Consider the following 15,441-nt stretch of genomic DNA (forward strand, 5'->3'; position numbering starts at 1 on the left):
AAATAGGTTAAATCCAGAAGATGTGGCCCCACCATGAATACTTGGTACCCAAATACTAACCAGGTTTAAAAGAAAGAGCATTGTGTACATTTCAAACAGGTCTAAGGCACTCCAGTGATCAATCTTTTACACAGGAAGCTTCAATCAACAAGTATGTGTTAAGCACCTACTATATTCTAGGCACTGTGCTAGGTGCTTGGAATGCAACTACAAAAAGCAAGACAATCCTTTTACTGAAGGGATTTATATTCATTGGGGGGCGAGGGGGCAAATGTACTTACAGAAGTATCCACAGAATAAATAAATAAAGGTAGTGATTAGCAGATGAAGCAAGGGGGGAGTAGATCAAGAAAGGCTTCCAGTGGAAGGTGGTGCTTGAGGCTTGTCTTGAAGCCATAGAAGGACTGAATGAGAAGGTGAGGAGAGCATTTCATGATTGGAGTATAACCAGTATAAAGGAACAGAGAGACAAGATATGAGGTGAACAACGTACAAAGAGATTGGAAAGATAGGATGTGGAAAGGTTGTGAAAAAGCAAATATTTATATTTTGTTCTACAGACAATAGGAAGTCACTGGAGTGTACTGATTTGGGAAGGGACACCGTCAAATCTGATTACTCTCAAAAGGATGTGGGGACTATTAGGCCACTACAAGGGACAGGTTCCAAGTAAAAGGAGATATCAGAATAATTGAGCTGTGAATTTCCTCTCATGCCTGTTGACGGAATGATATTTCACAGAAGCAGAGGAGCCCTTCTGCTGGTTTCTCATACCACTAAGGCAAATCGGGGCTGAGAATGCTAGAACCAGAAGAGACCTTAGGCATCAACCCTCTCATTTACAGAAAAATGGTTAGCGGCAGTCAGGCCGCCTGACTTCAAATAAAGGGAAAAATCCGAAGTAGTCACATTCTTTTCCAGGGCTTAAGGTAAGTTGCAGTTATTTATGCTGGGAGAAGGGCTATTGGAGGCAACAGAAATTAAACCTCCAAAATTTAGGGAGAGATAATACCTCGTCCTGAGTCAGGGGCACAAGAATGACAGACAAGTTAAGAGGAAAGAACAAACAGACCCCTAAAAATAATAACCCCTTGCCCAAGAGTCAAGGGGTATTAATTCACAATAAACTTCCCTTTCTATTACTGACTCCTAGGCAGCTAGGTGGAGCTAGGATAAGAGCCTAGGGCTTGGAGTCAGGAAGACCACTTTCATGAGCTCAAATTTGGCCTCAGATACTGACTAGCTGTGTGACGCTGAGCAAGTCATTTAACCCTGTTTGCTTCAGTTCCTCATCTGTAAAATGACCTGGAGAAGGAAATGGCAAACCGCTCTAGTGTCTTTGTCAAGAAAACCCCCAAAATGGGGACACAGAAAGTCAGATATGACTGAACAACAACAGATTGTGTTACTGCTATATAGAAAGGCAACTGATTTTTGGGAGTATTTTGTAGCCTGCAAGTTTAGTCAGTCAACAAGCATTTATTAAGCTCTTACTAGGTGCCAGGCACTGTGCTAAATGGTGATGATACAAAGAAAGACCCCCTCCCTTCAAGAATCATATACGTATCCTATTGGGATAGATAACATATAAATAAGAATGCACAAGCTATATACAAAATAGATAGAAGGTAATTTGAAAGGGGAAAGAACTAGCATCTAGAGGAACAGGGAAAGGTCTACAGAAGGTGGGATTTGAGCTATGTCTTGAAGGAAGCCAGGAAACTAAGAGGTGAAGGAAAGGAGGCAGAAAACTCCAAGCATGAGGGACAGCTGGTACAAAAGAATGGACAAGGGAAATGGAGTATCATGTTCAGAGAACTGCAAGAAGACCCATGTAGTTGGATCATAGAGTGGTGGAGGGCAATAAGGGGGCTAGGTTATGCTTTAAATGCTAAACAAGATTCTTTATTTGGTCCTGGAGGCAATAAGGAGCCAGTCAGGGGGGTGACATAGTCAGACCTATACTTTTGGAAAAATTACCCTGGCAGCCAAGTACAGAAAGCTCTCTACTTTCTCAACTAGTTTCCTAGCTGATTCCATAGAATTTTCTAAGTAAACAAGCATAGTTTTATCTCTTCTTTGGCTATCTTGAAATTTTTAAGTTCCTTCTCATCTTGCTACCAAGGGAGCAATAGTATTAATAATAATTATATCAAGTAGAAGCAGGGAAAGAACAGTAACTTTTATTCTTGTAAAACTGGGGCAGTATCTAGTGTATCCCGCTGAATTTAATGCTTGGTTTTTTTGTTTCAGATATTTTTATCATATTAAAATAATATGATTCTATTGTATCTTCTATGACTATAGTTGGAAGGTTTTTTTATAAATAGCACGAATAAATGTTATACTTTGTCAAAGGCTTATTCCACATTTATTGATTTAACTACGTTTTTGTTTTTAATATATTAAAAATGTTAAATGTTTTCTTAATATTGAATAATCCTTGCACTCCTGGTGTACATCCAATTTGATAAGAGCGAATCATTTTTGGGAGAAATTTCTGTCATTTTTTGCCAGGATTTCATTCAAAATTTTTGAATTGATAATCATTAATGATATTAGTCAATAATTTTCTTTCATTGCTTCCCCAGTATAAATATTAGAGTTATAATTGTCTCTTAAAAAAGCACTTTGGTCGTGGTTCCTTTCACAGTAGGTTCTAAGAATTTTTTTTGTTGCTTCTCTGTTCTGATTTTACTTTGTTAATCTTTCATCTTGTTCATTTTATATTCCTTTCTCTTCTTTATAAATCATTAGCCTTCTAATCAAAAAAAGATTATTAGTCTTTTTGAAGTATCAGCTTTTCGTATTTTTAAATTAGAGTTATAACAATCAGTACTTGTACTCTTTTTAATTTACAATTTATCAACTTCTCTAGTTTTCAAGATCTTCTCTTTGCTTTCTAATTTTTAAAACTGCATATCTAGTTCATTAATACTCTTAACAAATACTCAATAACTTATCAAATAACTTAAACAAATACTTAACAAAATAAAAATAGTTAACATGTTTCTAAGAATATATTTTTTCCTTTGATAACAGCTTTATCCCAGAAACTCTGGTAGGCTGTTTTTTCATTATTACTGTCTTTCATATATAGTTATTTTTACAATTTGGTGTCATTTTTGTCCACAGTTAAATCTGAGAAATTTATTTATTATGTGATAATTTCTAAAACTGTATTATGGTTTCTAAAGGATGTTTAGTCTTTCTGCTATTTAGGTTTTTATTTTTCAATTTCTGTGACATAATACATAGTCTATTTTTACAAAAATGCCATGTAGTAGATGGCGGCTGGAAAGCAGGGACTAGCGTGAGCTCCCTGCTGAGTCCCTCCAAAAACCTATAAAAAATGGCTCTGAACCAATTCTAGAATTGCAGAACCCACAAAATAGCAGAGGGAAGCAGGGCTCCAGCCCAGGACAGCCTGGATGGTCTCTGGGTGAGGTCTGTCTCACATGGAGCTGGGAGCGGAGCAGAGCCCAGTGTGGGCCATGCACACCAACCAGACCAGGAACTGGGTGGAGCGTGCCCTAGCGCCCTGAATCAGTGAGCTGCAGCAGTTACCAGACTTCTCAACTCACAAACACCAAAGACAACAAAGAAGGTTAGTGGGAAAAGCTGGGGGAGTAGAAGGAGTTCTTGGTTAGGCTACCGCCTCGGGGGCAGCAGAGGTGGGGCAGCTAAAGGAACTACAGCTGCAGTTGCTTCTGGCCCCAGGCCCATCTGGTGGGAGAAATTAATTAAGTGGCAGATCAGAGCAAGAGTGAAGACCCTGCTGAAGATCTAAGTCCAGTCTGGGTTGGGGGTTCTTGGGGAAGGAGGAGTGCTGGTGTGGCAGAGCTGGCGCATCCCCACAAGCTTGGAACATAGTTCTCTTAACTCTACAAGCAGTCATACCCCGCTGAAAAACTCAAGGGTCAAGTTAGTTGGCAGGGAATATGGCCAGGAAGCTAAAACGCACCCAGATTCAGTCTCAGACCTTGGAATCTTACTCTGGTGACAAAGAAGACCAAAACATACAGCCAGAAGTCAACAAAGTCAAAGAGCCTACACCAAAAGCCTCCAAGAAAAACATGAACTGGTCCCAGGCCATGGAAGAGCTCAAAAAGGATTTCGAAAAGCAAGTTAGAGAAGTAGAGGAAAAATTGGGAAGAGAAATGAGGAGGATGCGAGAAAACCATGAAAAACAAGTCAATGACTTGCTAAAGGAGACCCCAAAAAATACTGAAAAATATACTGAAGAAAACAACACCTTAAAAAATAGACTAACGCAAATGGCAAAAGAGCTCCAAAAAGCCAATGAGGAGAAGAATGCCTTGAAAGGCAGAATTACCCAAATGGAAAAGGAGGTCCAAAAGACCACTGAAGAAAATACTACCTTAAAAATTAGATTGGAGCAAGTGGAAGCTAGTGACTTGATGAGAAATCAAGATATTATAAAACAGAACCAAAGGAATGAAAAAAATGGAAGATAATGTGAAATATCTCATTGGAAAAACCACTGACCTGGAAAATAGATCCAGGAGAGATAATTTAAAAATTATTGGACTACCTGAAAGCCATGATCAAAAAAAGAGCCTAGATATCATCTTTCAAGAAATAATCAAGGAGAACTGCCCTGATATTCTAGAGCCACAGGGCAAAATAGAAATTGAAAGAATCCACTGATTGCCTCCTCAAATAGATCCCAAAAAGAAATCTCCTAGGAATATTGTCGCCAAATTCCAGAGCTCCCAGATCAAGGAGAAAATACTGCAAGTAGCCAGAAAGAAACAATTTGAGTATTGTGGAAACACAATCAGAATAACACAAGATCTAGCAGCTTCTACATTAAGAGATCGAAGGGCTTGGAATATGATATTCCGGAGGTCAATGGAGCTAGGATTAAAACCTAGAATCACCTACCCAGCAAAACTGAGTATCATGCTCCAAGGCAAAATATGGATTTTCAATAAAATAGGGGACTTTCAAGCTTTCTCAGTGAAAAGACCACAGCTGAATAGAAAATCTGACTTTCAAACACAAGAATCAAGAGAAGCATGAAAAGGTAATCAAGAAAAAGAACAAGAAAAAGAAATTGCAAGGGACTTACTAAAGTTGAACTGTTTTGTTTACATTACTACATGGAAAGATGATGTGTATGATTCATGAGACCTCATTATTAGGGTAGCTGAAGGGAATATGCATATATATATGTTTATGTATATATATATATGTATATGTGAGTGTGTATGTATGTATATATGTATGTGTATATATATATATATATATATGAGGGAGAGAGAGCGGGCACAGGGTGAGTTGAAGATGAAGGGAAGATATCTAAAAGAAATAAAATCAAATTAAGGGATGAGAGAGGAATATATTGAGAGAGGAAGAAAGGGAGAGATAGAATGGGATAAATTATCTCGCATAAAAGTGGCAAGAAAAAGCAGTTTGATAGGAAGAGAAGAGAAGGCAGGTGAGGGGGAATGAGTGAATCTTGCTCTCATCAGATTTGACTTGAGGAGGGAATACCATACACACTCAATTGGGCATCTTAACCCACAGGAAAAAAGTAAGAAGAAGATAAAAAAAGGAGGGATGATAGAAGGGAGGGTAGATTGCGGTGGAGGTAATCAAAAACAAACACTTTCGAAAGGGGACAGGGTCAAGGGAGAAAATTCAATAAAGGGGGATAGGTTAGGAAGGAGCATAATACAGTTAGTCTTTCACAACATGAGTACTGTGAAAAGGGGTTATGCATACTGATACACATGTGGCCTATGTTGAATTGCTTGACTTAAGAAGGAGGGAGGGTGGGTGGGAAGGGAAGAGGGGAGAGAATTTGGAACTCAAAGTTTTAAAAACAGATGTTCAAAAACAAAAAAAAAAGTTTTTGCATGCAACTAGAAAATAAGATACACAGGCAATGGGGCATAGAAATTTATCTTACCCTACAAGAAAGGAAGGGAAAAGGGGATGGGAGGGGAGTGGGGTGACAGAAGGGAGGGCTAACTGGGGAACAAGGCAACCAGAATACATGCCATCTTGGAGTGGGGAGGAGGGTAGAAATGGGGAGAAAATTTGTAATTCAAACTCTTGTGAAAATCAATGCTGAAAACTAAATATATTAAATAAAAAAAAGAGGAAAAAAAAGGAAAAAACAAAACAAAACAAAAATGCCATGTGGTACTGAAAAATTTATATCTTTAGTAGCCCCAATCAAAAAACATTATAAATCATTTAATCTTAAACGATTCAACAGTCTGTTTAGTTTCCTATTCTCCATTTTGTTTACCTTTTTAGTAAATATGTACAGGTCTAGGACAGGAACATTAAAAATTTTTACAATTAATGAGTTACTGCCTTTTTGCAATTCAGTTACTTTTTTCCTTTACATATATTTAAATGTTATGTCATTTTGTACATGTGTGCTTAATACTGATTGTTTAATATCTATGGCTCCTTTAAGCATAAGGCAATTTCCTTATTTCTCTGTAATGACAGTTCTTACTTTAATAGAATGACTGCAACTCCTGACTTTCTGGATTCATCTGATGTATAGTAAATTTTGCTATAGCTTTTCATTTTGATCTAGTGTACCTCTTTGCTTTTTAGATGTGTTTTTGCAAGTAACACATTGTGAAGTATTAATTTCCTATCCATTCTGCCATTGTCTTTTATTGTATGGGACTGTTTAGTCCATTCATATATGAAATTATATGAAATTATGAGAGGTAGGTTTGTGTTTTCATGTATTTGTTTCCCTAGTATTATATTTAAATTTTTTTTATTTCCTTCTTTTATGTCAATACAATGTCTCCAACTGTAATGATGCAATGGGCTCTTTTCCTCCATTCATAATCTCCACTATAATTTGTCAACCTTTTGGCTAATTTGAAGGATTTATTGTTTTTGTTTATTTCTATGAATGCATACTCAATATCAAATAATTCTTTTTAAAAAAAATAACTTAAATAACTGGAGGAATTTTCAGTGTTCGTGGTTGGGCAGAGTCATTTTAATAAAAATGAAAAAATATCAAAGTTAATTTTCAGACTTAGTACTATACCAATCAAACCACCAAAGAGATGCTTTACAGAGCTAGATGAAATAATAATAAAATTCATTTTGAGGTGCAAAAGATCTAGAATATCAGGGAAATAGTTTAAAAGGTAATAGAGATACAGGTAGTAGCATAGTAGATTAACTCTGGGCTTGGAATCAGGAAGATGTGAGTTCAAATCCAGCCTCAGACATTTGCTTAGCTGTGTGACTCAGGGCAAGGCATTCAACCTCTGTCTTCCACAGTTCTTCAACTGTACAACGGAGATAATAGCACTTACCCCTCAGGATTACAGTGAGGATCAAATGAGTTATTATTTGTAAACAGTGCTCAACACAGTACCTGGAACACAGGTGCTATGTAAATCCTTATTCTCTTCCCTTCTTCCAATGCAGGGGGAATAGTACTTCCACATTTCAAACCATATTATAAGCAGTAATTATCTGTACTATTTAGCACTGGTTAAAAATAGAAAAGTGGATCAGTGGAACAAACTATATAAGGAAGAGAAATAACTGAACTCAGTAACTTCATGTTTAATAAACTCCAAAACACAAATTACCTAGCAAAGAAGTCCATATTTGGCAAGAATTGTTGGGCATGATAGAAACTAGGCTTAGACCACTATCTTACATCACATAACACAATAAAGAAAAATGGATGCATCATCTCAATATTAAGGATAATACTATGAAGAAATTAGGAGAGAAGCAGGTCATATATTTTTTGCAGCTCTGGGTAGGGGACAAATTCGTACAAAAGCAAATGATAGGTGATTATAAGAGACAAAATAGGAAATTTTGATCACAAGAAATGAAAAAGTTCCTGCATAAACAAACTTAATATAACTAGGCTAAGAATGAAAGTCTGAAAGAGACTGGAAGGATGGTGATGCCCTTAACAGTAACAGGGAAGTTGGGGGGGGAGGGTTTAGGGGGAAAGATAATGAGCTCTGTTTTGGACATAGTGAGTTTAATGTCTACTGGATATCCACTGTAAGTGTCTGAAAGGCAGTTGGAGAAGTGAGACTGCAGGTCAGCAGAGAGTTTAGGGCAAAATAGGTAGATCTGAGAATCATCAGTTTAGCAATCAATGGTAATTAAAGCTGATGAAGTGAAGTAGTAGAGAAGAAGAGAAGAGAGCCCAGGACTGAAGCCTGAGGGATAGCCTATGGTTTAGAGAGCATGATCTGGAGGAGAATTCGGAAAAGGAGACAGAGAAGGATTGGTCAGAGATGTAGGAGAGCCAGGAGAAAGTGATGTCCTGAAAACCTAGAGAGAACAGAGTATCAAGGAGAAGAGGGGAATCAACAGTGTCAAAGGCTGCAGAGAGGTTAAGGAGAATGAGGACTGAGAAAAGGCTACTGGATTTGGCAATTAAGGAATCACTGCTAACTTTGGAAAGAACAATTTTCAGTGGAATGACGTAGCTGCAAACTGGATTGTAAGGGGTTAAGATGAGAAAAAGTATGGCGCAGCTAGGTGGGGCAGTGAGTACAGCACCAGTCCTGGAGTCAGGAGGACCTGCGATCAAATCTGGCCTCAGACACTTGACACACTTACTAGCCGTGTGACCTTGGGCAAGTCACTTAACCCCAATTGCCCTACCTTCCCCCCTACAAAAAAAAAAAGTCAAAAGCCCTAGTGTACTTAGTCGCTGGACTTTAAAGAAAGAAAAATGAAAGATGAGAAGAAGTAGAAGCACTTATTGTAGATGGCTTTTTCAGGGAGTTTGGATACCAAGAGCAGAAGTAGAGGAGGATAGTTAGTGGGGATGGAAGGACAGAGTGAGGGTTTTTTCAAGATGGGGGGGGGGGAGACATAGGCATGTTTACAGGCAGTAAAAAGGCAGCCAGGAGAGAAGGAAAGATTGAAAACAAGTGACAGAATGGGTATGGGGGGGGCAACCTGTTGGAGGAGAAGGGATGGAATGGGATCACTTGAGCAGGTAGAGGGGTTAGCCTTGGTAAAGAGTAAGACTTCCTCTTCATGTGAAAGAGGAGTGAGGAGGAGATGGTGGTAGATAGCATATGGACTGATAGGAGATAAGGAAGAGGGGAAAAGAGGGGAGAAGAGGGAGCTCCTGGTGAACGGTCTCAATTTTTTTTTGTAAAATATGAAGCAAGATTCTCACCTGAGAGGGTGGGGGTAGGGGAGCCATAGAGGGTTTGAGGAGGGATAAAAGGGCTTGGAAGAGCCACTATGGAGAGTGGGATAGTGATAGTTAAGATTGCCTAGCAGCAGTGAGGACCCAGTTGACGTTGCGTAACACAAATTTGCAGTAGACCCACCCAGAAGGGTTGCATTATTTTCTCCATCTTCGCTCAATACAAAGATGGGGGATGGTGAGAATGATCCAAGACTAAAGCTTGGTAGGAGGCAATCAGTGATACAATAAGGGGGCTGGAGCAGTTAGGGATACAAGAGGACAGTGTAGAGTTGAACAGGTTCACCAAGGGGTCAAGACACAGAAAAGATTGGCTAGTGCAGGGGTGATGGCCTGAGAGAAAGCTGAGGAGACAAAGGATTTGAAGGTCACAGTGTGGACAAAGAGCAGGCTTTGGTAAGGGAAGACAGAGAGAGAAGTGGAAAACCAGTAGATTACAGTGAAATAAGATGATTTTGGAATTCTTGAACATAGAGGTGGTGCATTTGCAGGTGATGGTAAGAGGAATGACCACTTTATGTGTGGCCCAGGTGAGGTATAGGAATAAGTCATGAGAAATGAGTAGGTCGATGAACCGAGTGGTTATGATGTTTTAAGGAAGAGTCACTATGTATGTTGGCATCCCCTAGTATGAAGGCAGGAGTTAAGAAAAAAATTGTGAGTCAGGTCCCAAATTCATTGAGAGATGAAGAAAAGTAACCTGAAAGTCTTTAGACAATAGCTACCAGGATTTTAATTGGGTAGTAGGTATAAAAAGATTAATGAGTGATAGAGAGAGGGGGAGAAACTGGAAGTGGCAGTGGGGAGCAAGGAGTATTCCAACTCCCCTGCCTGGACCAGAGAGTCAAGGGGAATGAGCAAAGGTGCAGCCAGTACTAGAAAGGATGGCTAGAGAGGCTGTGTCATCAGGGGAGTTAGTTTTGCTGATTTTTCTTCTTCCTCTTTTAAAAATTCTTTATTATAAAGGATGATTCCCTGGGAGAGACTAGGATAAAAGAATACCATGGGAAATGGAGTTAATTAAAAATGTAAAGAATGAAAGATATCAATAAAAATGTAATTTAAAAAGTTACAATAGACAAAAAAATGTTAATATTACAAGAATACTCTATTGTAGCACAGAGTGGCCTGACACAAACAAGCATGTACACTTTTATAGATTAACATATTTTTTGTATCTACTTGAAGTGCTGTTGGAGCTCAGTGTCACTAGCCGACAGAGCCAGAATGATACTGATAGTTCGCCCACTTTACATGATCGGAAGGTGGAAGTTATTAAACCTGGAATAATTAATGAATTCTAATAAGAACAATCCTGAGACTGTGTCCTTGCAAGCAACAGTAGGAGAGCGCGCTCCACATGAAATATCACTCTTTATAATGCCTCATGGGAGAATCTCGAAGAGAAAACTATTCTATAGCAAGTCATACTCTCTCTTATTTCCTTAACATGATAGGAAGGGTATACTAAGAAACAGGAAAAAGGAAGTTGTCCCTGGTGGTCTAGAAAAAATACTGGAATGGGACAAGTTAGAAGACCTGAGTTCTGATCCTCATCTTGCCACTACCTAGTTTTGTGACATTGGGCAAGTCACTTTTCTCATGTTTGATTAGCCAGATGAGCTCTGATGATCTTTCAAAAGCTTTTCTAAGTGGAGACTGAATTAAAGTGGGTTCACCAGGCTTTGCTTATGTGATACTTTGTGTTCTGGTTCCAGTTTCTCCACATTAATTTTATTTTTAGGTAACAGAATATTAATTTATAAAGTGTAAGAGGCCAATAAAAGAACTGGCAATAAAATATGCTTCGGTGGGTCTTCAATGTGAACATTCAGTAGTGCATATCACAACCCATCCGGGCCTTCTTCACTGTCATTTTTGCCTACGCTCTCCCATAATCCTTTTATAAAGGACCTATGCAGCTTGCTCGAAATCCTCTAAGTCTTTTAACATTCTGTGAATAACAGGGCAGCCTTGGGCTATCCATCTTGTTACATGATGTACATGACCAGCAACACCTCCTTTTGTGATCAAACATTTCCTGGATGTAAAGTTTTAGACCAATTCTTGTATGCATTCATTGCTAGTGAGAAGCTACAACCTATGCACACCTGTGTTTTTCCACTGCAATTTTATTTCTTTGTGGAGGCTACAGTGTGTTTCATGATCTGCAGTCATAAAGGCCAAGAAAAAAATGCAAGAATCCTCATACATTTTTAAACAAACTGGCAGTTCAGAGCTAATGTGTTGAAATTCCTCCTAAGAATGTGAATGTGAAAGCTCACAGGCTGGGGTTCTCCATTCCCCTCCTGGCAGGAAAAGAGAAGAATTAGTTTATAGTTCATTCTGAATCAAAGGTGCTCGCAGTTTATGTCATCAGGAGAAAAAAAAGGTATCACCAACTTGTGTTACATATTTCTTGGATTGCACTTGGGATGTCTTATCACTGAATTTTCTGCCTGGTTAAGAAACTTCTCATTAGTAGGCTATTTTTTTTATAGATTTCCCTCATTCACTTGGAACTTCATCTTCTCAGAATCATGTACTTTACTCATTAATCCACAATAATGTAGGGTAAGAAGGTTTAATGGCAGTGCCAGCATCCCCGGAGCACTTTTTCTCTTCTTTCAAAAGTGGCCTAACCAGGACCAGATAGGATGCTAAAAAGGCTTATGCATAAACAGAGGAACATGAAGGAATTAAGACTGAAGAAGCAGAATGCATTTTCTCTACCTGGTCACGATCTCCTGCAAAACAGCAGCTTTTCATGGTGCATGAGTTGAAATAACCCTGGTTGTCAAACTGGAACACGGGTAGGCGGGAATGGATATCATATAGAACGGGAGGCAGGCGGCGCCGAAGGGCTAGCAGCTGGGTCCCATTGCTGTTGAACCGGACACTCATGGCACTTTGGAGGGACAGGTTACCACCATAGCGTAAGAGGGAGCTGAAACACAGAAAACAAAACAGGAAAAGCATTGGACATTGTTGAGGAGTCTAAAGAAGAAACTATGATCATTTCTATACAGCAAATGCCTAAGAATTTTCTGTGAAAGCCTTAAGAGGAAATTCAACAAAATGTTATTTCTATAGGCTGGACTAGGAGAAGTTGTGGTGAAGCCAAAAATATCTGCTGGATGGCCCTAGGCGAATCTGGGGAGGCACTGTGGTGTTGAAGAATAAGTGCTGGATTTAGAATGAGAAAACCTGGTTTCAAATCCCAGCTGTGACACTCAATACCTGTGTGACCCTGGGCAAACCACTTTACTTCTTTGGGGGCCAGATACTCCCTCTATAACTAATGCAATTGGACTAGATGACCCCCAAGGTCTCTGAATTTATACTCCTATCTGACTGCTCCATGCCTTGCTTCTTAAGCTTCATTTCATATTTGGGAGATGAGTAACAGAAAAGGGGCATCTAGTATCCAAGGAAAACAGGAATCCTTTTGTGGTCTGGTTTACTGATAAATCAGTGGGGAAAAAAAGCTAACTAAAAGAATATGCTTGAAAAGACATTGGGATAATCAATGTCCAATTTAATTGGTTAATAATAATGGATATATCTGCCCTCTTCTCATCAGAAATTCAATAACCACCACTAAACCAACACAAATTACTTGATCAAATGAAAACAATATCTTTATTATGGAAGAAAAGTAGAGAAAGAAGCATGGCATAGACAACTATCCTCAGAGGTAGAAAACCCAAGTTCAAGGCCTGCCTCTTACTTATACTAGCTGTGTGATAGTCAGATATTTAAACCTCTTGGTGTGCTCCCAGGGAACTAGAAGTTATAGATGAGTTGCCAATCTTCATCAGTGGAAGTAGTTTCCATACTGAGAGTTCCCCACACTGATGACATCATAGGCCTGGGCCAAAAAATCAAATCAAATCCAGGATAATCAATCAATCAACAATCGTTTATTAAGAGCCAGGCACTGAGGACCAAGACAAAGAACAAAATAATCTCCACATAAGAGGAATTTATATTTCAATCAGAAAGACAACAAGAATATACATTAAGTATTGTTTTTAAAGGCTTTAAGAGCTAAACAGAAATTATATTTGATCCCAGAGGCAACAGGAAACCTACTGGAGTTTTTTGAGCAGAGGAGTAAGATGGTCAGATCGGCAGTTAAGGAAAATCATTTTGGCAGGAGTGTGGAATATGTCCTGGAGCAGTGAGAGATTTGGGGTAGGAAAATCAATTAGGAGGCTGCCACCATAATGCATGTAAGAGGTGAAAGGGCTTGAATTAATGTGATGGCTACGTGAGTAGGTACAGAGAAAAGGTCAGAAGTGGAAGATATATACAGAGGTAGAAATGTCAACATTTTGTCTGGATATACGGGGTAAGAGAGAGGGAGGAGTTAAGGATAATGCCAAGATTATGCACCTGGAAGACCAGAATGATGTAGTGCCTCTGGCAGAAATACAGAAATTTGGGAGAGGGGAGGGTTTAGGGGAAGGATGATGAGATCAGTTTTGGATATGTTGAGTTTGAGATGTCTTCAGGGTGTCTAATTTAAGATGTCCAATACGCAATTGGTGATTTGGGACCGAAGATCAGAGCGCCATTGTAATGTAGACTGAGTAGGAGGTAAAGGAGAGCACTGGATTTAGAGGTAAAGGGCCTGGCTTACAGAGGGCTGGAACAGGTGACCTTTAAGGTCTCTTCTAGCACTAATATCTTATGAACATACTAAACCTAAAAATACTAAGTTATAGAGCATGTCTTTATATTCTTATGCAATGAGTTTATTCAAAGACTGGAAAAGAATAATTTGCCTCTATAAATTTCCAATTATTCTAAATTTATGATGGTTAATATAGTTCCAATTAAATAAGAATAATCATCTATACTACATATGGATTACCAAATTTCGTAGCATTTAAAATTTAAAAATATAATTAACCTTCAAACTATTACAAATATAATTTTGTCTTAGTGGTTTCTAGAGGGATCTTCAAGGTCTTGCAGTAACCAGCATTATCGCTATGAAAATGAATTACTGATGTATAATTTTATACCAACACCCTCCTGGATTATTTGACTTTTCTGTATGTGTGGTATCTGGATTAATCAGTTTATTGTATTTCGGAAGGATGACACAGATCATCTTTTTTCAGCACATAAAGACTGAGAAAAACATGCTTGGTACTGTCACACAAGCAGAAAAAGTACTTTTGTGTGAAGAAATAAATCACCTTAGGAAGAATGTTAAGGCCTCCTTCATTAGGTGAACAAATGATGGCTGAAAGGAACAGAAAAAACTGGCATTTAATAAAATCTTCTAAAATCCATAAATAAAGAAACTCAGTTTTTCATATGGGACATGAGCAGCTTGGTTTCCCAAAGGAGACACAAAAGAACCTTTGCATCAACAGAAAAGGTTAAGTCACTTCCATGCAGATAATTTGCATGATCTTCATCCAAACATCCAAACAAAGAGAACTTGCTCTATTTGCCCCCCACACCCTACTTTCTTCCCAACTTCCCTATCACAATCATCCTTCCCACGCTCAAACCTTGGTCTCAACTTGTACTCCTCACTCACACTCACCCCCAAAATCAAATCTATTATTTTCTTGGCATTTCTACCTTCACAATATTTCTTGTATACGCTTCCTTTCCACTCCCGCAGCCATCTATCCTGGTGCAAGCTGCCATCACCACTGACCTGGACTAAAATAGCCTTTTTGTTAATGTGGTGGCCTCAAGTCTCTTCCCACCCATACTCCACCTTCTGCTCAAAAGTGTAGGCCTGCGCCCCCCCCCCCTACTAATAGAGGCCTAGATATTTTCTCTAATCCTCATGACCTCTCAAATCTCTCCAAAATGGTCATTTTATGTGAGGAATAAAGCAGTTTCAGCTATCTCAATGGTCTAGGGCCCCAAGAATTCAAACAAGGTAAAAACACGATGACCTATTAGCAAATAAAACCATTATCTTCTAATTAGCAAATAAAACCAGTATCTCCTAATTGCGAATGAGCGTTCAATCAACACTCACCACCCACTGAAGCTCCCAGCAATAAGAATGCATATGGCACCCAACAGTCTTTACAATAAAGCTTAATTCTTCACCTTGGCCCTCCCACCCTCCAGTGCTTTGGAGATCCAAACTTCGAAATGCAGAAATTTGCTCAGGCTGCCAACAGCAGCAAAGCAGTATTCTGTGCCACTGAGGAACATGTGTGTACGGCTGTGTGGCACTCAAG

The 15,441-nt window shown here is 38.9% G+C and overlaps 1 protein-coding gene across 1 annotated transcript in view; it reads right to left on the bottom strand.

Moving 5' to 3' along the window:
- The window catches only part of DCAF5 (DDB1 and CUL4 associated factor 5), a 124,162-nt gene that overhangs the window by 33,790 nt on the left and 74,931 nt on the right, over positions 1-15,441 (bottom strand). Inside the window, exon 6 of the mRNA XM_036734893.1 lies at positions 11,951-12,164. Within this exon, the coding sequence (XP_036590788.1) occupies positions 11,951-12,164 (214 nt within the window). The remainder of the gene's footprint in view (positions 1-11,950; positions 12,165-15,441) is intronic.

The sequence above is a fragment of the Trichosurus vulpecula genome, chromosome 8 (genome assembly GCF_011100635.1).
Source record: "Trichosurus vulpecula isolate mTriVul1 chromosome 8, mTriVul1.pri, whole genome shotgun sequence".
Lineage (NCBI taxonomy): Eukaryota > Metazoa > Chordata > Mammalia > Diprotodontia > Phalangeridae > Trichosurus > Trichosurus vulpecula.